This window comes from Microtus oregoni, unplaced genomic scaffold (assembly GCF_018167655.1).
Source record: "Microtus oregoni isolate MIOR12 unplaced genomic scaffold, Mior012 000012F_ref0000307, whole genome shotgun sequence".
NCBI lineage: Eukaryota > Metazoa > Chordata > Mammalia > Rodentia > Cricetidae > Microtus > Microtus oregoni.
Window position 1 is genome coordinate 15,075,356 of NW_024543071.1, and position 23,249 is coordinate 15,098,604.

The 23,249-nt window shown below is 42.2% G+C and overlaps 1 protein-coding gene across 2 annotated transcripts in view; it reads left to right on the forward strand.

The window, feature by feature from the left end:
- Armh3 (armadillo like helical domain containing 3) overlaps positions 1-23,249 on the forward strand; it is a 190,141-nt gene that overhangs the window by 96,672 nt on the left and 70,220 nt on the right. For both annotated transcript variants that reach the window (XM_041662014.1, XM_041662015.1), the window contains 3 exons: positions 5,014-5,096; positions 5,916-6,042; positions 19,254-19,329. In XM_041662014.1, coding sequence (XP_041517948.1) covers positions 5,014-5,096; positions 5,916-6,042; positions 19,254-19,329 — 286 coding nt within the window. The remainder of the gene's footprint in view (positions 1-5,013; positions 5,097-5,915; positions 6,043-19,253; positions 19,330-23,249) is intronic.

Below are 23,249 nucleotides of genomic sequence, written 5' to 3' on the forward strand. Positions count from 1 at the left end.
AGGACTTAATAGGGCTTCTGTTTACGTAGAGTGCTTCAGCTTGCGATCTCTCTCCTGAGTGTCAGGTCCAGAAAAGCTGTTCTGCTGAATGATGTTGCTGACAAAGCAACAGAGCAAGCTACACTTTTGTTTGAACAACTAGGACACTTAAAAAAAAATTTTTCCCCCTTGGGCTGGATGTTTCTCATTGGTTAGAAATGTGGACTGCTTTTGCAGAGGACTAGAATTTGGTTCCCAGCACAATTAACTAGAACTCTAGCTACAGGGGATCCAAGGGCATGGGGGCTCATGTGCACTTAAATGCAATGAAAAAATCTTTTAAAAAATTAATTGTTGTGGTACTAGAGATTGAACACAGGTTCATGCACACTAGGTAAGTGCTCTATGATTGAGCTAGGACATGCTTCATTGCTGGGGAGTTGATTTTTTTTTTTTTAACTTAGAAAAGGTCTCATTCAATAACCTGTGCTGGCCTGTAACTTATTATATAATTCTGGTGGCCTAAGATTCACAATGGTCCTCCTGCCTATGCCCGCCAAGGCCAACCCTTTAGATACAGGGTCTTACTAAGTTGCCTTTGTAGGCCTAGACTTTGGATCAGCCTGCAACTTAGAGAGACCCTGTATCTAAAGGGTCCTAGCCTCCAAAGTAGCTGGAATTACAAGTGTGTGCCACCACACCTGGAGGAACTTTTAACTGTCTTTTCATGAGCTGTCTTTCCAAAGCGTAGTTGTACAGCTGTGGGTTATGCAGTGTATCTGCCACATCTGGGGACGTTTAGATATATACATGGCCCTTCTAGCAGTGATATTTGAAACAGACATGATACTGAAACTTGTTGACAGTAGATGCTAGCAGTCTGAGGAGGAAGGGGACCTTATTTTTACTTGTAAATTGCAAAAGTTTGATGGGGAAATCACCACGTGGGAGGAAATTTGGAACACTAGGATGTCAGTTGAGCAATCACATTTCTGAGCTTAATTGCTTGTAAGAAATGGTAAAGAGAAGTAGACTTTTTTCAAACCTTACATGGGCAGATAAGCAGACATGCACCTGGAAGAGTGGTGCTTTGCTTTTTTTTTTTTTTTCTTTTCTGTTTTAAAAAGACCTGGTGTCTTTAGCCCAGGCCGGCCTTGATCTACTGTGTAGCTGAAGCTGGCCTTGAATTCGTTAACACTCATGTCTTTACCACCAAAGTGCTAAGATTACAGGTATGTGATTCCCCACTGGCCTACTTGTCTTAAATATACCATTTTGTCTGTGCTAGAGGTTGAACCAGGGCCATGTCTGTGCTGGGCAAACTGTCCAGCACCGAGCTACATTGCACAGACTTTAATCAGCTTTTAAAAGATCTTGGAGCTGAACAGTGGTGGCGCACGCCTTTAATCCCAGCGCTCGGGAGGCAGAGGCAGGTGGGTCTCTGTAAATTAGAGGCCAACCTGGTCTACAAGAACAAGTTCCAGGACAGCTAGGGCTGTTACACAGAGAAATCCTGTCTTGAAAAACCAAAAGTAAATAAATCAAAATAAAAAAAAGACCTTGGGCCTGGTGGCACAAGCCATCTATTCAAAAAGCCAAGTCAAAGCATCCTACAGCGTAGGTTTAAGGCCAATTTGGGCAACTTAGGAGGCTCTGTCTCCAAATGAAAACAAAGAACTGGGGATATGTTTCAGTTCCTAAAGTGCTTGTGAGACTAAGTCTGGATCCCTAGAGCCCAGATAAAAGTCCAGCATGGTGGCAAGTGTCTACATTGCGACATTGCTACTGTGAGCTGCTATGCCAGAGACAGCAGAATTCCCTGAAGCTTTATGCAGTGGCAGACAATGAAGAAACAAGAGGGTGGTGGTGGCGCACGCCTTTAATCGCAGCACTCATGAGGCAGAGACAGGCAGATCTCTGTGAGTTCGAGACCAGCCTGGTCTACAATAACTAGTTCCAGGACAGGCTCCAAAACTACAGCAAAACCCTGTCTCGAAAAACAAAAACAAACAAACAAATAAAAACAATGAAGAAACAGACACCCAAGATTGTCCTCTGTCCCCATGCACATGCCATGGCACGAACAAACCTGGACATACATCATATGTACATACCCCCACAAACATACAAAAAAATAAAAAAAATGGTTGTAGCTCGGTGGGTGCTAGAGACTTATCTGTTAGGTACAAGGCCCTTAGTGCAATCTCCTCTATTGGAAATAAGTAAAAGATCTTGGATAAAAGGCCCCAAGAGTGCATACAATAAAAACAAAAAACGACAAGTAGGATTATACTAGACTACACATATGAAAAATAAAAGTAGTATGGACAACCTACAAAATGGGAGAGAAATTATCAAACTGAAAAAAGATTAAAGTCTTTTGTTTTAAAGATTTTTTTTCTTTTTTGAGTTTGGTATGGTAGAGGCCTTTAATCTCAGAACTGGGGAAGCAGAGGCTAGTGTGGTCTACAGAGCTACTTCTAGGATAGTCTCCAAAACTACACAGAGAAACCTTGTCTCGAAAAAGAAAAACAAAGAAACAAACCAAAAAAACACAAAACAAAACAAAAAACTCCACCAAGTTTGAGGCTGGTCTAAGCTACATGAGGATAGGAGAAGAGGATGGAAGTGTAGTTAAAAATGGGCAAGGGGGCCAGGCCGCAGTGGCGCATGCCTTTAATCCCAGCACTCGGGAGGCAGAGGCAGGCAGATCTCTGTGAGTTCGAGGCCAGCCTGGTCTACAAGAGCTAGTTCCAGGACAGGCTCCAAAGCTACAGAGAAACCCTGCCTCAAAGAAAAAAAAAAGGGGCAAAGGATAAAAATCAATTAAAAAAAATACAAAAAGTAATGGGCAAGGGTCTGGAGTTGTAGCTTAGTGGTAGAACACATACTTAGATTTTCGTGGCCCTGGGCTTACCGAATACAAGTTTCATTCTCAACTACATAGAGAGTTGGAGGCCAGCCTGCCCTCCCCTCATGTATGTGTTTGTGTATACATACACATAAATTTATATGGTATAGTAGGCATGGTAGCATGTGTCTATAATCCTAGCACTCAGGGACAGAGGCAGGAGGATCCTGAATTTGAGGCCAAAATGGACTGTGGGCCAAATTCTGTCTGTCTTTTCTATTGCTGTGTCAAAACACCATGACTAAGGCAACTTATACAAGACAGCCTCTGATTGGTGTCATGGTTTCAGAGTGTAGAGTTGTCTTAGTCAGGGTTATTATTGCTGTGATGAAACACCATGACCAAAACAACTTGGGGAAGAAAGGGTTTATTTCACTCACAGTTCCACAATACAGTTAGTTCATCATCAAAATCCTGAGGGCAGGAATGCAAGCAGGACTAGAGCAGGAGCTGATGCAGAGGCCGTGGAGGGGTGCTGTTTACTGACTTGCTCTTCATGGCTTAGTCAGCCTGCTTTCTTATAGAACCCAGATCGACAGCCCAGGGGTGGCCCCTCCCACAATGGGCTGGGCTCTCCCACTCAGTCACTAATTAAGAAAATACCCTACAGACTTGCCTGTAGCCCAATCTTTTTTTTAATTTATTTATTATGCATACAATATTCTGTCTGTGTGCATGTCTGCAGGCCAGAAGAGGACACCAGACCTCTTTACAGATGGTTGTGAGCCACCATGTGGTTGCTGGGAATTGAACTCAGGACCTTTGGAAGAACAGGCAATGCTCTTAACCACTGAGCCATCTCTCCAGCCCCCCTGTAGCCCAGTTTTATGTAGGCATTTTCTCACTTGAAGTTCCCTTCCTCAGATGACTCTAGTGAATATCAAGTTGATAAAACTAGCCAGCCTAAGAGTCCATTATGGCTGAGCAAATGCATAGCAATAGGAACAGCTGAGAGCTCATATCTTGATTCAGAAGCAGGAAACAGAGACACTGGGAATGGTGCAAGTATTTTGAAACCTTCAAAACCTACCTGTAGTTGGACGGTGGTGATGCATGCCTTTAATCCCAGCACTCGGGAGGCAGGGGAGGCAGAGGCAGGAGGATCTCTGTGAGGTCGAGGCCAGCCTGGTCTACAAGAGCTAGTTCTAGGACAGGCTCCAAAGCTACAGAGAAACCCTATCTCAAAAAACCAACCAACCTAACAAACAAAAAACAAAACAAAAACAAACAAACAACCCCCCCCAAAAAAAACAAAAAAGAAAAACAAAAAACAAACCCAAATCTACCTGTAGTGACACACTTGCTCCAACAACACTACACCTCCTAACCCTTCCCGAGCAGTCCAGCAACTGGGGACCAAGTATTCCAACCACAGCAGTTCCTCCTTCCCACCAAAAAATAGTATGAATATAGGAGTGGGAAATTACTTAGCCCAAGAAAGAATCAAATCCTGTCATTTGTAGCCAGATGGAAATTGGGTGGAATTGGAGGATGTATGCCAGTGAAATACGCCAGACACAGAAAGACAAATACTGTGTTCTCTCTCAGACGGGGAAGTTTAGAAAATGCTGATCTCGATGCAGAGTAGTGATTACCAACGCTCGTGATTGGGGGAGGGTGAGAGCTATCGGGTGATAGGCACCAGAAGGCAGCTGTTAGAGAAAAGTAGGTGCCAGTGTTCCCGACCACAGTGAAATGGTGGTGTTTTATTAAGAGGCTATTTTACACACACACACACACACACACACACACACACACACACGTACACGTTCACCTGCACACACATACTGTCATATGTTAACAGTTTTAAAAAGGCCTTGGTTGCTGAGACTTACTTCAGACCTATAGATTTCTATAGACCTAGTTTGCTTTTATTTACTTAATTTTTTTAGTACATCTATTTATTTATGTGTGTGTGTGTGTGTATGTGTATGTGGACACATGTGGAGGTTAGGGGACAGCATGTGGGCACCAGTTCTCTCCTATGTGTGCACCCTGGAACCGATGAGGTCATCACAGTTGGTAGCAAGTACCTTTGCTCACTGAGCCTTCTTGCTGGCCCTTACTTTTATTGATTATATTGATTATGATTTGAATAACTTACTGTTTTTTTTTCTTTGAAGCCTTGATAAACTTGCTGAAGTTCCTTATGTCAAATGAAACTGTACTTTTGGCCAAACACAACATTTTTACATTGGCCCTTATGGTGAGTTTTAATAAAAATGCATGTTTTTCTGAAGCTAATATAGTAAGGCAGAAATGGACTGCTTTATAACAGGAACTGAGGTCTGGGATCTAAGCTGTAGTTTCTTTATGGATGAGAGTCTTAAACCTGATGGTCCTCACTTTTATGCATGTATTTGGCCTGGGAGGCATGGATAGAGTTACATTTGTGTATGATTACTGAGCTTGATCCCACCAAGAAACTATACTGTATGTACCACTGCAGTCTCTTTGTAGCTTCCCAGCCAGATAAGTGGTTCCATCATCGCTGTGCTTGGCTTCTGAAGGGTACATAAAAATGCTTATCTGGCTGGTAACTCAGGGGAGAAAGAGGCCACCAAACCATTTAATTGTCTACCCAGCTTGTAAATGTTCAGTATTTCGTGGGGGATGAACATGCTGATTTGTTGTATCTGCAAATTGTAGAACAACACCCAAGATATGTAGAACGATGCCAATTGTCAGCTCTCAGCATGACAGCAGTCATGCAGGGCTAAGATGTGCGATAGCACCCTATTGTGTGATATTCCCTTCACATGCATGTAAATTAGTTTTATAAGCATAGATAAGAATAAAGGTAGAGAATAAGTAAACACAATGCTTTGGATATTGCTTTTATTTAATATAATTTATCAGTTTATATAAGTGAATTTTTAATAATGATTTTACAGTCAGTATAAAAAAATCCCCAAAATCTTATTTTGTTGCAAACCAGTAAGAGATGGCTATAGCATACCACTAGTAATGCTTTTCTGATCTTCACAACCTGATGTCTGTATATGGGTTATTGGATCTTTTTCAGATTGTGAACCTGTTTAACATGTTTATCACATATGGTGACACATTCCTGCCAACACCCAGCAGCTACGATGAGCTTTACTATGAAATTATTCGCATGCACCAGAGCTTTGATAACCTCTACTCCATGGGTAAGGATTTTCTCGTTCTTCTTCTCCCTGTACCTTGTCTGTCTGGTTCATACCAAGAAAATGCTACAAAAGATTCTTTAGGTGGATGGTATAGAAATAAACATATCACAGCCAGGCATGGTAGTATGTGACTTTAACTCCAGCACTCATTAGCATGTAATTTGAGGCTAGCCTGGTCTACATGGTGAGTTTTTGGAAAGCCAAAGCTATAAAAGTATACCTTGTCTTAAAAACAATAAACAAACAAAGCCCTGTCCTCTTCTCAGGTAACAGGAGAATCTGTATGGGACTTTTTACCTTTAGGGACTCAGATTTCATCTCAGGGGAAAGCTGTATAGCTCCCTGCCCGTTGATGTGGAGAGGCGTGGGGGGTAGGGGGAGAGCCAGAGGAGGAAGGGTGCATATGCTAGAGAGAAGCTGTGGATTCAGTGCGTTCCAGTAGGACGGTGGAGAAAGAGTGAGTGAAGAACTGGGAATTGCCCCAGCCCGCCAGATATGTGTCTCACAGCACGTGGATCTGGGTTTGACCCTTGGTGCGGTCAGGGTGGACACAGGCAGATCCCAATAAAGACGACTTTATTGGCTGTCTCGCCTGGCCTACTTGGTGAGCTTCAGGCCTGTGAAAGACCCTCTCTCAAAATATGAGGCAGCAGCCCCGGTGGTGGTGGCTTACGCCTTTAATCCCAGCACTTGAGAGGCAGAGGCAGGTGGATCTCTGTGAGTTCGAGGCTGGTCTGCAAAGTGAGTTTCAGGACAGCCAGAGTTATACAGAGAAACCCTGTCTCCAAAAGCCAATAAACAAAAACAACAAACAAGGTAGATAGCATCTGTAACGACGTAAACGAATGCAGACAGATTGTAAAAATATATACAGCTTTAATGGCAAAATAGACTTACAGAACCACCATTCCTGCGGAGACCAGGAAAGCAGAAGCAAGTCCGCAAGCACACTCGCCAGATTTATAGGTAAATCTATAAGGGGCGGGACTTATCCCTACATCTCCCCCTTTTGTCTAAATAAGACAGAACTAAACCAAATACAACTATGTACAATAATAACAAATAATAAATATAACAAACAATATTGAGAACAAAAGTTTTGCTAAACATTCTATCTCAAGGAGTCTAAATAATGTAGAGAGTAACTACAATTATATAATCTTCAACTCCGTCAAAGATCTGAGAAGGGAATAAATATTACTTAACAAACGAGATAGATCCAAAATGTGCAACAATTGACAGAGACAACTGACTACCTGGGCAATCACCCAAAGTCTCGTTTGCAATGTTGAGTCAACCAACTTTGGCTAAGGCCTAACATAACTGACATACCATTACTAAAGGCAAGGAACTTTTCAAAACTATCTTTCCCTGTCTTGGCAGGATATGACAGTCCTGTTTTATCCATTGATGCACGCTCTGTATCTCTGTCAGGTGTTGAGGTATGGACATTTCTTTGCCCAAAGGCCAGTTCTGCCAAAAAGAAAGGCTCCAGGTGGAGTGTCTTTGGTGCTCAACATTCTCTCGGGAATAGAGCGGTGTTGCCAGGAGCAATTGTGTCTCACTATCACGAAACTCTGAGTTAGATTAAAGGCCATTTTCTACAGCTCTTTAAAGAGGTTGAAGATTATCTATACTGAGTATAATCTCTATATATCTAAAGAACCTGATTAGTCTAATTATAAATGACAAACTTAGATGACTATTAATCTATATAATTCTCAATATCTATCTAACTTAAAGACTAAGACAATAAACAACTGTGTAACAAATGAGGATAATGACCTCCAAATATAAACACTGTACAAATATACATTGCAATATGGTAAATATATATCAATACACAAACATTATATAAGTATCTTAATCAGAGGTAGAAATGTACACTGCAATATGGTAAATATATACTATATATATATCAATACAATATATGTCAATACATAAAAAATGTTTTAAACAGAGGCAAAAACATGCATGCAAGCACTCGGGAGGCAGAGGCAGGCGGATCTCTGTGAGTTTGAGGCCAGCCTGGTCTACAGAGCTAGTTCCAGGACAGACTCCAAAGCCACAGAGAAACCCTGTCTCGAAAAAACTAAAAAAAAAAACCTAAAAACATGCATGCATACAATAGTCAGTATAATTTAACTTTGTATCAATATACAAGAATCAATACCAATATATTTGTCTAAAAACAGTAACTCACAATTATAAATCTATTATCCCATCATTCCCTCTTTTTTTTTTCAAAATGATCCCTGAGCTTATAAAATTCCTCCCCCAACCTCCCAACCCCTAAATGATGTCCCTAAACCCAGGGGCAAACTTTACTGGGAGAGGGGACGTCGTCCTCTAGAATTACTTCTAGCTGTCATGGGGGCAACGTTCTTTCTGGGGGATCCTGTGAAAGTAAAATGATGGTTAAATTTCAAGATCAATGTCTTTTAAAATTGCAAATAGTCTCTGAGTATTTTGTGGAGGTCTGGCCAGAATGTTGTACAAGATGTGCACCATTTCAGCTAACCAAGTTGGGATCGTCTTGTGCAGCTGGTACCCAAAACAGGTCTTGTAGTAGCGCTATCAGTATCATGACGTCATATCAACCAGGTAGAGTTGTTGTTGTGGGGCCCCATCTTCTTCCTGGAAACTTCAAATGTCACTTCAGGAAAAACTCATTGTTCATTGTGAAAAACTTAAACATTAGTCATATAGACATATATATATATATATGTGTGTGTGTGTGTGTGTGTGTGTGTGTGTATTGTATATTTCATTGAATATATATATTCAATGAAAGGCATGATAGATATATTCAATGAAAAGTATGATAGATATGAAGAAAAGCAAAGATGTTTTCTAACTCATATTTCTTTCTGTCCCATATCATGGCTCTTGACATGAGACAGAAAGTCCAGAAACTCTGGGTTTTTCTCTTACTAACAGGCTTGGAATTGGAGAGGGACTGAGCCAGAGTCCAACTTCAAAACCAGCTCTACATATTTATAAAGAAATGTTTAATAAGACATATATATATAAAAATTAATACTTACAAAATGTGTCCATCCATCAGTAATTAAATATTCAGGGTCCCTTAATTTCTTTGAAGATGAGTATTTTCCTGTGGAGATAAGAAAAGAACCCTGCCCCCAACCTATCTGTATTTCTTACCATCAGTATGTTCGCCATCCTTATGCAAGAATTGTTATTTATCTTTTCCAAGTGACTTCTCTTCTTCAAACCGAACCTTTATTAATTTTGATGGTATCCACAATTTTTCCTCACCTGTGGAGATAAGAGCAAAACCCCTTCCCCAACATAGCACATCTCCTGGCTTCCATTGTGAGGTCAGCACATCCTTGAAATAAACTGGTTGATTTAGTTCAGTAGACTTTTCCATTATCCAATGTCTTTCTGCAGCTGTTGTTCCCTTCTCATTAGCGTTGAGAAAATTCAAGGTTAACAAAGCATTATGTAACCTATTTCTGGGGGTGTTTTCCACCCCTTTCTGTTTGTTCAACATATCCTTTATAGTTCGATTTGATCTTTCTATGACTGCTTGACCTGTAGGATTGTATGGTATACCTGTAACATGCTTGATATTGTAATAATCAAAAAACCGTTTCATTTTCCTAGAAACATAAGCAGGACCATTATCCGTCTTTATTTGTGTAGGTATACCCATGATAGCCATGACTTCTAATAAATGGGTGATTACTGAATCAGCTTTTTCTGAACTTAAAGCAGTTGCCCACTGAAAGCCTGAATAAGTGTCAATGGTGTGATGAACATATTTTAATTTGCCAAATTCTGCAAAGTGGAACACATCCATCTGCCAGATTTCATTCCTTTGGGTGCCCTTTGGATTAGCCCCTGCAGGCAGTGGCATTTGGTTATAGAAAGAGCAAGTACGGCATTTCTTTACAATCTCCTTAGCTTGTTGCCATGAAATTGAAAACTCTTTCTTCAAACCTTTGCTATTAACATGATGTTTTTTATGAAATTCAGAGGCTTGTAGCACACTACCAATCAATAATTGATCAATTTCTGCATTACCTTGTGCTAGAGGACCTGACAGACCCGTATGGGATCGGATGTGATGTGTGTTATGTACATAGGGCAAAGCCTGTACCTGATCAAATCTTGAACCTGGAGAAACAATGATGTTAGTTCTGTATCATCAGGTATAAATTCAGAAGTTTCAATATGTAAAATAACTCTTTCTGCGTATTGTGAATCAATAACTATACTAATAGGTTCTTTAAAATCCCTTAGCACCATAAGAATGGCATATAATTCTGCCTTCTGGACAGAATCATAAGGACTTTGTTCCACCTTACCCAAGTCTTCTGATTTGTAACCTGCCTTCCCTGATTTATTGGCATCAGTATAGAATGTACGGGCTCCAGTTATTGGAGCATCACGGACGATTCGAGGAAGAATCCAAGAAGTTCTCTTTATGAAGTTAAGCCTCTTGCTTTTTGGATAGTTGTTATTAATGTCTCCCAAAAAATTAGCACAAGCTCTTTGCCGTGGTTCATTATCTTCCCATAATTTCTTTAGTTCATCAGCAGTGAAAGACACTATAATTTCTGCTGGGTCTGTGCCTGCTAGTTGACGAAGTCTCAGCTTGCCTTTTATAATTAACTCAGAGACTTTTTCCACATAAGTTTTCAGTTTCTTACTTGGTTTATGTGGTAAAAAGATCCATTCCAAGATAATATCATCTCTCTGCATTAAAATTCCTGTAGGAGAAATTTTTGATGGTAGTATGACGAGAATACCATCGAGCTCTGGATTCACCCTGTCACCATGTGCCTGTTGTAATTTTTCCTCAATCATTGTCATTTCCTTTTCTGCTTCAGCTGTTAATTCTCTGGGACTGTTTAAATATTTATCACCATCCAAGGTTTTGTTCAAATGAATTATTAGATCAGATGTTATCCCAATAGCTGGTCGTAGACTGGAAATGTCTCCTAACAGTCTTTGAAAGTCATTAAGAGTCCGTAGGCGATCTCTCCTAATTTGTGCCTTTTGTGTCTTAATTTTTTGCAAACCTATTTTATAACCTAAATAATTAACAGAATCTCCCTTCTGAATCTTTTCAGGAGCAATTTGCAATCCCCATTTAGGTAAAAGTATCTTTATTTCTTCAAACAGTCTGTTCAAGGTATCCATGTTTGAATCAGATAACAAAATGTCGTCCATGTAATAGTATACTATAGATTTGGGAAATTTCTTGCGTATTATTTGCAATGGTTGGTTCACAAAATATTGGCACGGGGGGGGGGCTATTTAACATACCCTGGGGGAGGACGGCCCAGTGGTACCTCCTTGAAGGTTGAGAATTTTTATAAGTAGGCACTGTGAAGGCAAATTTTTCTCTATTTTCTTTTTGTAAAGGTATAGTGAAAAAACAATCCTTTAAATCAATAACTATGAGAGGCCATCCTTTTGGTAATAAAGAGGGCAAAGGAATTCCAGATTGCAGAGGGCCCATAGGTTGAATAACCTTGTTGATGGCCCTGAGATCTGTCACCATTCTCCATTTACCTGATTTTTTTCTTAACCACAAATACAGGAGAATTCCAAGGGCTGGTAGATTCTTCTATATGTCCAGCATCTAATTGTTCTTGTACCAGCTGTTCTAAAGCCTGTAGCTTTTCCTCAGCTAAAAGCCATTGCTTTGTCCATATTGGTTTCTCAGTCAACCATTTTAGAGGCAAGGCTGTTGATATCTCTGAAGGGACATCAAGTGCTTGTTCTTGTACAGCCCAAATGGCCAGTTTTCTCCATTTGTAATATCTTTTAATATTATTCTCAGAAATATAGTCTCTAGAAGTAGCAGGAATGTTAATTTGGGTATTCCATTGTTGTAATAGTTCACGACCCCATAAATTCATTGCAATATTGGCTACATATGGCCTTAATTTTCCTATTTGCCCCTCTGGCCCTATACATTCAACCCATCTCGTGCTCTGCCTTACTTGAGATAGGGTTCTAATTCCCAGGAGCTGAACATTTACATTCTGAAGAGGCCAATACGGATGCTAAGATTCTGGGGTAATGATACTTACATCAGGGCTGGGCGGTGGTGGCGCACGCCTTTAATCCCAGCACTTGGGAGGCAGAGGCAGGCGGATCTTTGTGAGTTTGAGGCCAGCCTGGTCTACAAGAGCTAGTCCCAGGACTGGCACCACAGCTACAGAGAAACCCTGTCTCAAAAATCCCCCCCCCCCAAAAAAGATACTTACATCAGCACCTGTGTCCAGCAGGCCAGTAATAAAAATGCTGTTTATACACACTCTCAGTTTAGGTCTTTGATCACGTAACTTATCTTTTTGATCATTATTGCTTGTTACAGTAGGCATGGGGCTTCCTAATTGTCCTGACGAGGCATGTTCTCTGTAGAAACTGGAAATGACTGAACCATGTTTTCCATGGGGGCTTGTGAGGCCCCCCTCTCACGTTTCCCGTCTGTATCAGGTTGCCTTGTCTATCTCTTGTAGACCTGCATTCATTTGTCCAATGTCTGCCTTTTCCACATCTTCTACATAAACCTGAAGGCTGAGTTCTCCTATTTCTGTCATTTCTAGAAGATGCATTATTATTATTTCTGAAAATCCGTTGTCTACAATTCCTTTTCATATGACCCATTTTGCCACAATTAAAACATTTGGTATTCTGGTGTCTCCTTTTACCATTGGAAATTGCTTCTTCTACCCATGCTTCAGTGCCATAATCAAATGTATCAACATTCAGTGTATGCAAGACCCATTCTTCCAAGGGCGCTGATTTGAGCTTTAAAGGTCCCCAAATCCTTTTGCATTCCACATTTGCATTTTCATAAGCCAAAGACTCAATCATTATACGTCTTGCTTCTGGGTCAGATATCCCTATTTATACAGCCTTAGGTAATCTTTGTAAAAAGTCACTAAAGTGTTCTCTCTGACCCTGTTTAACTCTGACAAATGATTCCATTCTCTGTCCTGGGTCTTGTACCCTGTCCCAAGCCCTTAAGGCTGCTGTAGTACACATGGAGAGTGTGTTTTCATCCAAATTAGCTTGTTCCTGAGGGTCGGAAAAGAGCCCTTCACCTAGAATTTTATCTAGGGAAATGTCAATTCCCTTTGCTTTTTCCTGCTGTTCTAAAAGTCTAGCCTCTTACCTGAATAAGCATTTCAATTTCAATTGCGGTCCACTCTCAAGTACCGCAGAGCTCAGATGGAGCCAGTCCAAGGGGGTTGCTCTGCTTGTCGTGGCCCAAGATTTTAGCATCTCTTTAACAAAAGAGGCGTGCATCCCAAAAGTCATGACAGCCTGTTTAATTTCTTTGAGATCATTCATACGGACAGGCTCCCATGTATCTTCCTTGATGACCCTAGGGTTTCTGGAACCAATCACCTTCTCTGTTGTTATTACTGGAAAGGCAGGTAGAGCTGTAGGTAGAGCTTTGTGGAAATTGTCCCGGAGAGATTTACCCACAGATGTAGTTAAAATTTACCTTTCTACCCTTTGCTCTTCTTCATCAGAATTTAGAAATTCCTCAATCTTTTTAATTCTATTCACCATTGCCTTCTGCAATGTCTGAATCTCCTGTCCATAATTATGTTCCAAAGCCTTCATTGAGGATTCTAAAGTATGAAGTTTGTCCATTAGAGATAACATCTCATCTTTGGACATAATTTTTATGGCATAAACCGTGCCTTCTTTTATTAACAATCTTTCTGCCAATCTGTCATAAGCTTTAGACAAAATCCAATTGTCACATTCAGCAGTTTTGATTCTCTCAGTTAATGTTTCAGTTCCTACAGAAAGGGACTGAAGCTTACGATCCAGATCAGCTGTTCCCTCTTCCATAGTAATGAATTTCTCCTTAATATCAGCCGCTAATGTTTCAGTTCCTACAGAAAGGGACTGAAGCTTACGATCCAAATCAGCTGTTCCCTTTTCCATATTAATGAATTTCTCCTTAACATCAGCCTGTACCTTTTTAAAATTTTGCTCAGTTGATTGAGTCATGTTAAACAAAGATCTGTTTTCTTCCTGGAGAACTTCAAACTGATTCTTGAGAATATTGTTGTCATTCTCAATTGTTTTTAAGCGTTCAGTCTCTGCCTTAAGAATCCTGGATTCGTCTCCTGAAGACTTTATCATATTTCTATTATCAAACCATTTAGTGCCAATGAAAACTACGAATCCCAGAAGGATCCATAGATGTGGGGTGATAGACACCACTTGTAAAATCTCCCACATGGTACAATTAAAAAAACTGTTAAATTCTTAATTGGTAACGTTCAGACATTTTATTTATAAAAGAATTTTTTTTAACCTGCAATGACCGGTTCCTGCCAGTGGTGGTCTCTGTGGTTTTGGAGCCTGTCTTGGAACTAGCTCTTGTAGACCAGGCTCGCCTTGAACTCACAGAGATCCGCCTGCCTCTGCCTCCTAAGTGCTGGGATTAAAGGCGTGCACCACCACTGCCCGGCCAAGTCACTTTGTATCACACCAGATCTGCCGCTGTGGTGGCTTTTGCTGCAAAACCGCAGGTACTTGGGCTTCTGCTAATTCAGGCAGTGGGTTTCCGCTGCAAACTTAGCCAAGGCAGGCAGGGAAGGGTTTATTGCTCCTGCGAGCAGGCGGGGCAGAATGGGCCTGTGTGGCCGAGTGTATCTCGGACTCGGCACTGGGGCCCGAGTCAGGAACTAAAAAATGGCACCCTGGAGCGTGCTGTGTTAGCTAGCAGGCTACGCGCTTGAGTCGGGGGCAAAATAGCCCGACGTAACGGCGTAAACGAATGCAGACAGATTGTAAAAATATATACAGCTTTTATGGAGAAATAGACTTACAGAACCACTGTTCCTGCGGAGACCAGGAAAGCAGAAGCAAGCGCTGGGAGCACACTCGCCAGATTTATAGGTAAACATTAGCCCGAGGTGAACACGCCCCCTAAGGAGCGGGATTTATCCCTACAAGCATCCGTAAAGAATAACATCCTAGATTATACTCTGTCTTTGACATGCACATTTCTACACACACACACACACACACACACACACACACACACACACACACACACACACGAAGTACAGAGACATACTATGGCAGTGGGAGCACAACCCAGTGAGTACTGAATTCACCCGTGTTTATTTTCCATATGCTTTTATTACCCCGATCCCAAAGGGGGGGAGGCAAAAGACTGTTTTAATATGACACAAAGAACAAACAGAGCAATTTTCTGCTTCAGATAATCTGAGTGCCTGAAACTTCAGGCAACTATATGAGTTAAGCATTCTGTTGTTTAGGCAGGACATGTTTAGACCAAGCATCCTGTAGGCAGCCACTCCCTGGGTCAAACCTCTTGTCATACCCTTGAAGGAACAGGAATAGGCTTCTCTGATCTTTGGTCAAGGTGGAACAGATCCGTTTCTGTGGGCTCCCACAGGTATTGTTATTTTCTTGCAGGCAGCAAGGACTAGATGTGGGCCTAACAGTGGACTTGAGAGGTCATGGTGTTACTCACTCCTTCACAAGTACCAGACATAGAACCATCCCTTCCTCCCAGGTTCAGACACTAGCTCTCAATAGAACATTCTTTCAAGGTTCAGGTTCCAGCTCTGATAAGCATTTGTGAATGATGAAGCTACCCATGGTGGTTCATATATGTAACCCCACACTCAGGAGGCTACCTGAGGCCAGAAGATTGCCTGAATCTTGGTTTGTATAATGAGTCCCACCCCAGTCTGGACTACAGTATGAGACCCTGTTTCTTTTTTTTTTTTTTTTAATATTTATTTATTATGTATACAGTATTCTGTCTGCTTGCATTCCTGCAGGCCAGAAGAGGGCACCAGACCTCATTATAGATGTTTGTGAGCCACCACCATGTGGTTGCTGGGAATTGAACTCAGGACCTTTGGAAGAGCAGGCAGTGCTCTTAACCTCTGAGCCATTTCTCCAGCCCGAGACCCTGTTTCAAAAAAACAAAAACTGGGCTAGAGAGCCAACTCTACAGTTAAGAGAACCTGCTGTTCTTGCAGAGGACTTGGAGTTTGGATCCCAGCACTTACGTCAGTGGCTCACAACCACCTAAAACTTCCATTCCAGTTTTGACATTCTCTTTTAGCCTCCATGATCATTAGACTCATGTACAGGTAGGTGTATGTATGTATATACACACAGACACACTTACACACACTCTCTCTCTTAAATAAATGTTTAAAAATAAATCAAAATTCTACAAACTAACAACCTCCATAACAACAACAATCACTTGTTTTCTCTGATTCTGGGTTTCCTATTCCTGTGTGACAGACTTTTGAAGGGGTATAACATACACGTCTACTCACCCTAGATAGGAAGTAGGGGGATAACACACACATCTACTCGTCCTAGATAGGAAGTAGGGGGATAACACACATGTCTGCTCACCCTAGATAGGAAGTAGGGGTATAACACACATGTCTGCTCACCCTAGATAGGAAGTAGGGGGATAACACACACGTCTACTCACCCTAGATAGGAAATAGGGGTATAACACACACGTCTACTCACCCTAGATAGGAAGTAGGGGGATAACACACACATCTACTCGTCCTAGATAGGAAGTAGGGGGATAACACACATGTCTGCTCACCCTAGATAGGAAGTAGGGGTATAACACACATGTCTGCTCACCCTAGATAGGAAGTAGGGGGATAACACACACGTCTACTCACCCTAGATAGGAAGCCCAGGATAGATCAAAGTACAGATACCATCAAAGTCTCACTTGGTAAATCTGTGAGTTTGGGTGAGGAGCTACTTACAGGAGCAGAAATGACTCGAAGACAGCTAGCTGCATCACTAAAGCCCAACCCAGCACTAACTAGTGACTGCTCAGGAAAGCTGGAATCTTGGAGCGTACTGCTTAGGCTGCAGGCCGTTCAGCAGGTTGGAAAGTTACCTTTCCGAGGGACTCTGCCTCTTTTAGGCAGTTCAGCTGGTTTGTTTCTTCAGGTAGCTGGTTTATTCTCTGGGTCTTCTTTGTAGCTTGGCCCATCTAAGAGACCTTTTTGTAACTTGGCTTGTTTTCAAGTGACTCTCAGAAGTTTGGCTTATTTACTCTATAAGCTAGGGGCCTAGTGAATATGGTCAGTTTTAGAGACTTCCTGAAGTTCCTTTGAATTGTTCACCTTCCTGCTTAAGGAGCTTCCCTGCAGAATGGAATGTTTGAATCTTAGAGGAAATTATTATGCAACACTTATCTGTATGCTGTATTATATGTAACCTTTGTGTAATACCTGATAGTTTGTAAACACTCCACACATTTATCTCTGTAACCCAACAGTCTTTAAGAACATGTTTAGGGGACGGGAAGTTGGTTCAATAGGTAAATGTTTGCTACACAAGCATGAAGACCAGAGTCAGCAGTCTCCACATTAAAAAGCCAGCTGTGACTGTGTGCACCTGTAACCCGTGCTGGGGAGATGGAGATGGGAGGATCCAGGTGTGACTGTGTGCACCTGTAACCCGTGCTGGGGAGACAGATGGGAGGATCCAGGTGTGACTGTGTGCACTTGTAACCCGTGCTGGGGAGACAGATGGGAGGATCCAGGTGTGACTGTGTGCACCTGTAACCCGTGCTAGGGAGATAGAGACGAGAGGATCCAGAGACTTGTCTTGACACTAGTTTAATCAGGCAATGCCTTCTGGATTTAGTAAGAGACTCTGTATCAAAAAAATAAGGTGGAGGGGCCAGCTAGATGGTTCAGCAGGCAAAGGTACCTGCCTCTAAGCCTGATAACCTTCAGTCCTTGGAACCCATGGTAGAAGAGAATCAACTTCTACAAATTGTCCTCTCACCTCCGTAAGCACACACATTAATTAGCAAAGTTAGAAAAATAATAAGATGCAGAGCAGTAGAGGAAGAAGTCCATCTTTGGTCTTTATATGCACATGTATGGGCATATGCACTTGTACACACGAATGTGTGTGTGTGGGGGGGTGTGCTTACAAACACAGGAAAAGCAAAAACATATTTGTTTATCCCAGGAGTGTTTGTGCTGTTTGTGTATTCTAAATGGCGTGGTTGGGTTGGAGAGACGTCTCAGAGGTTAAGAGCATTACCTGCTCTTCCAAAGGTCCTGAGTTCAATTCCCATCAACCACATGGTGGCTCACAACCATCTGTAATGAGGTCTGGTGCCCTCTTCTGGCCTGCAGTCATACACATAGACAGAATATTGTATAAATAATAAATAAATATTTTAAAAAAATAAATGGCGTGGTTATAACACCCATGTGGCCCGGAGACCATGACTGTCAGGGAATGTGCTCACTGTGCTTTCTGTATTCTCTCCACCCCCACACTCCCCTCCATGAGTGTGTTTGTGAAAGAGAGTTTGGTCAGATAGTGAACGCTTTCTTTTGACTCATTTTGCAGGTCACTCAATATAAGTTAGAGGAGCAAAACAGCTCATTCATTGATTGAAACATGATCATTCTCTACCTGGAAAGATTATTTGTCCTATTTGGCTGGTGTATGGCTGTAGTTTATAAAGATACACATGGAACAAGAAGGGATAGCAACTCAGCCAGTAGGAGAGCTGTGAGTTTGAGGCTAGCCTGGTCTACATAGTTCCATGCCAACCAAGTATAACCCTTGCTAGTAGGGAAATAGTAAACATGGCAGGCAGGTTATTGTCACATTGCCACCCCTATATAGATATCTGTGTTTGCACAGGCATGTGTACATGGAGGCCAGAGATCAGTGTCAGGTCATGCCTCAAGAGCTGTCCACTTTATCATTTTAGACAGGGTCTCTCATTGGCCTGGAGTTTGCCAAGAAGGCTAAGCTGACTAGCCAGCAGCAAGTCCACCTGTTTCCTGCTCACCAGTGCTGGGATTACAAGCACGTGTCACCACACCAGGCATTTTCTAGGGCCTTTGGGGACCTAACTCAGGTTTTTATGCTCTGTGGTCAACTGAGCTATGGCTTCATCTTTCTATGTCAAGTGAACATAGAAACTAAGTTTTGGAGCCCATTGTTGGGGGAGCCTAGGAGAAGCCCAATCCAGGGAAGGAGACGTGACTACTTTGGTAGAAAGTGAGAAGTTAGAGAAAGAAGAAAATTCATGGAGAAAGTAGTTGAACTATTCTCTAAGCAGGAGAATGGCTCAGGCTCTGTTTGTGTTTTGTGTCAAGAGCTTGACAGATCTGTGTTCTTTCCTTCCACAGTCCTTAGGCTTTCTACCAACGCAGGCCAGTGGAAGGAAGCAGCTAGCAAGGTGACGCATGCATTGGTTAATATCAGGTAAGGAATGAGAATTCCTTTCACAGTTTCTTGCTCATCCTGAGGTTTATTGTACCTTCTGAAGGAGAACGCTCTGAGCACCACTACTATTTTAAGCCCTGATGTCTGTAGGAGTGGAAGAAATTGTCAAACCTGATCAAGAAAAGCAGGAGTGCATGAGGCTTTCATTTTGTCATATTGAAATAGCTCAAAGTGCTGGCTGTTGTGTGAATTTTCTACCTGAGCGATGATTGCACGCCCTTTGCAGGCACCTTAGCTGCCAAAGTGTTCTTTGTGTGTATGGTTTCCTCTGCTCTTCACTGTGGTCTCTTCATGGCGACGTAGGACTCTCACATGTGACAGTAAATAGATATTTCTATTTGTGATAAACACAGGCAAACAAAATCCCTGGGGCTAAGTCACTTTTAGCCCTTATGAAATGTCACAAAAAATGCTGTATTTGTTGGATAAAATTGTGTCAGACATGGGGTTCACTGAGTCAGGAGGAAGCAGTTCTCACAGGAGGGAGTGGTCTGTAAGTGGGGAGGGAGGGAAAGGGTTTTGGTATTGAGCTCAGTTGACTGTCCCCCATTGTTTCCTTCTTTTGTGCCTATGATTTTCCTTTTTCTCAACAGTTATTAAATTGTTTTTGCAAACAATCAAGAAGTTAACGTTGAATAAAACAGGCAAACCCGGCAGATGGGGAACTTGATTTAGCTCCAGATGTAAGGCTTGCCAGACACTCCAATAATAGTAGTGCGTGTTTACAACTTTGTATAGATTCTAATGTGTGAGAGAGCAGGGTCTGATGTTTATTCCTATCTTCCCTCTCTCTGTCTTAAAGTAAAATGTCTCTGAAGTGATTTACTACAGTGTGTGTCGCCCCTGGGAACAAGAGGAAAGCTGTGAAATTGTGTGTTAGGTGGGCTGGGCCGAGGGAGCCTAGGGTGAGGCTGAACTGCCTGCTGCCTCCAGAGACACTGAGCAAACATCTATAAAGCTCACCAAAGATGCCTGTCTAGACCTAGCAAGCAATCAAAACACTTGTGGGTCCTTACAAGAAAAGAGAGTTTCTAAAAGAATTAGGCATGACAAACTCTTCTCCCAGATTACCCTTTGTGACCCTGGGGAAGTAAGACAGACTTGGGTGTCTGAATGAAACGCCAGGTTCTGGGCTAGAGTATGAGGTACATAGGAAGATAGTGTATGCTATGTTTATTATCATGTATTGACACAGGCCTTCCAGGTATCTCCTCTTCGTCTGAGGCCTGTTTGCTTTATCTTCTACTTCACTGCTTTTGCTTTCAATTGTCTCTGCCTTGACTGCTGTCCTTACTCTTCCCAAGGGTCACCAGGCAGCTGATTTGAGTTTCTCTGCCTTCTCTAAGTAACTGGAAGAACTGGGCTGAGCCTTGAAAAGATGCCAGTCCCCATGGCCTTTTCCTTGTCTGCATGACTGCCAGACCTCCCCTCCCATTTCAGTTCTCAAACTGGGCCTCCTGCAGAGAATGAGTACATCATCTTCACTGTGGCTAATTGAGAATCTGACTGAAGCAGCAACTTCCTTAAGATATTATTGGAAAGATGTGTTTGAATCTTCTAACACTACATCCAGACCAGAGACACACACTGATGAGACTGAGCTGTTCACTTTTGCTCCTTCCAGACGGCTCTTTTCACCCACTAATTGCCAGGCTCAGGGTATCCTTCCAGTTCGTCCACATGCCATCTTCTCTAATCTTTTAACCTTTAAACTCTGTAGCGTATGTTATATGCTTCTTAAAATATCTTTGTTTTGCCCACCTTGAGACAGATTCTCATAGCACAGGCTGGCTTTGAACTCAGTATGTAGCCAAAGTGACCTTGAACCCGTTTCCCATTCCTTCTGCTTCTACTAAAGGGCTGAGTTGACAGGTGTTTGTCATCACACCTGCCTCAAAATACACTTTGCCAGCAAGGAAGCTGCTTCTCAAAGATGGTGTGTTTTGGAAGACCCTACTTTGATTGCCTTGCAACATTGTGAGCCCAGTTCTCTATGTACTCTTGCCTGGTCTGGAACTCAATAGTAGAACAGGTATGCCTCAGACTTAGATCTGCTTGACTTTTCCTGATGAGTGGTGAGATTAAAGGCATGCACCATTACACCTGGCCTTGATTTTTAGCCTTATTGTTTTGAGCCTTGCTTAGTAATTCCTAGTTACTTTTATTTTTCTGTCTTGTGAGAGTTAAAGTGTTTTGTTTTTTAATGTGGCTGGATCTTGATGGTGCTGGATGAGAGTGATCGAGGCAGTTGTCTCGTTCAGTATCCTCTTACCTGAAGGATAAAAAGGCACAATTGAGCCAGGCTTCCTTTTGCCTCTTTGTCTTTCTTTGAAAGTTTGTATTGTGTATCTGTGACTTTGGGTGATTGAGGAAACAGGAGTGTGTGTCAGAAAATCTGACTGTTGAGTCTCCAAGGGATACTGTGCTATAAAGGCTTAGCAGGAAAGCCGCTGTGGTATTCAAATTTATTTTAGCTGTTTCTAAAGGTTACTTGTGCTGATGTCACCCTAGAAGGATTTCTAAGGCACCATGAACAAACTCTTGTCAGCTGTCTTGTAGTGGGCTCTTCCAGAGCCCTAGAACAGATGTCCAAGCTGGGCGGTGTCTAGCTAATTGATGGCAGTGTAAAACTGTGTCTTTGACTCTCCTGGCCTGTAGTGGGTCTAAGGACCACCATGACTTAGAGCCTGCCCAGCAGGTGGAGAACAGCAGAATGAGGGCAGACCTTCTGTCCTCTGAAGCTTTCGTTGTGGCAGTGGGGGCTAAAGTCCTCCCGCAGGCTTGGCGCTCCAAGTGCTGTTGGTCTGCTTCTCCCCGTCTCTCGTGGCTTGGTCATGCTGCTGTAGTTATCAGCGTTATTTGTGTCTAAACAACCCTGTCTTCCGTTTGATCCTTAGCAGAGTTTGAAAATACAGCTGTGTAGAGCTGCAATTTTAATTGGAACACCTGATGTCACCAACAAGCAGAGCTTGTTCCTCCCAGAGGAACTGTTGTGTCCTTTCATAAGAAGAGTAAGATAGCGGAGCCTTCGATAGCTCAGTTGGTAGAGCGGAGGACTGTAGTGGATAAGAAGAGTAAGATACCCTATGGTTCCCTTAAGGTTCATTTAGAGGGCTTGTCTTCTTTCTCCCCATACATTCTGTGGTTTTCATTTGTTTATATGGGACAGATCTCAGTATCCTAAACTGGCCTTGAACTTATTTTGTACTCAAGGCTGGTTTTAAATTCCTGATCTTCATGTTGCTACCTACCAAGTGCTAGTAGCTGAGACTGACTTTGAGTTTACTTTGTAGTCCAGGCTGGCTTAAACATATGATCTTTCCTGCTTCCATCTCTCTCTGGTACTGGGATTACAGGTACACACCACCACCCCGGCCTAGAAAGCGCTGTTAAAGAAGGCAGGATTAGCTGGGCATTGGTGGCACTCCCAGCACTCAGGAGGCAGAGGCAGGTGGATCTCTGTGAGTTCGAGGCCAGCCTGGTCTACAGGAACTAAGAGCTAGTTCCAGGACAGGCTTCAAAGCTTCACTGAAACCCTATCTCGGAAAAAAAAAAAAAAAAGGCAGAATTAGAGAATTAGAGCTGAGAAGGAAATGTAAGGTCTCCCCGACTCTCTTTTTTCACACACCCAATTGGGCTTCAATATCTGCCTCCTACTTAGAGGTTCTCTTAATAAAGTGAGAACTGACGAAAGGAGTCACAGTTTCATGTTCAGGCACTCAGCAGAAGGATGCAACCTGGTTACCGAGAAGTGGATTTAGACTAAAGTATAGGGTAAATTGAGACTAAAGGAAAAGATTTGAGCAGGGCCCTGAGCTGATGACGCATAAACAGCAGGGACTACGTGGCCATGGCTTGTAGTTGTCTGCCCTCGATGCAGTTAGAATTTATCAGTTAGC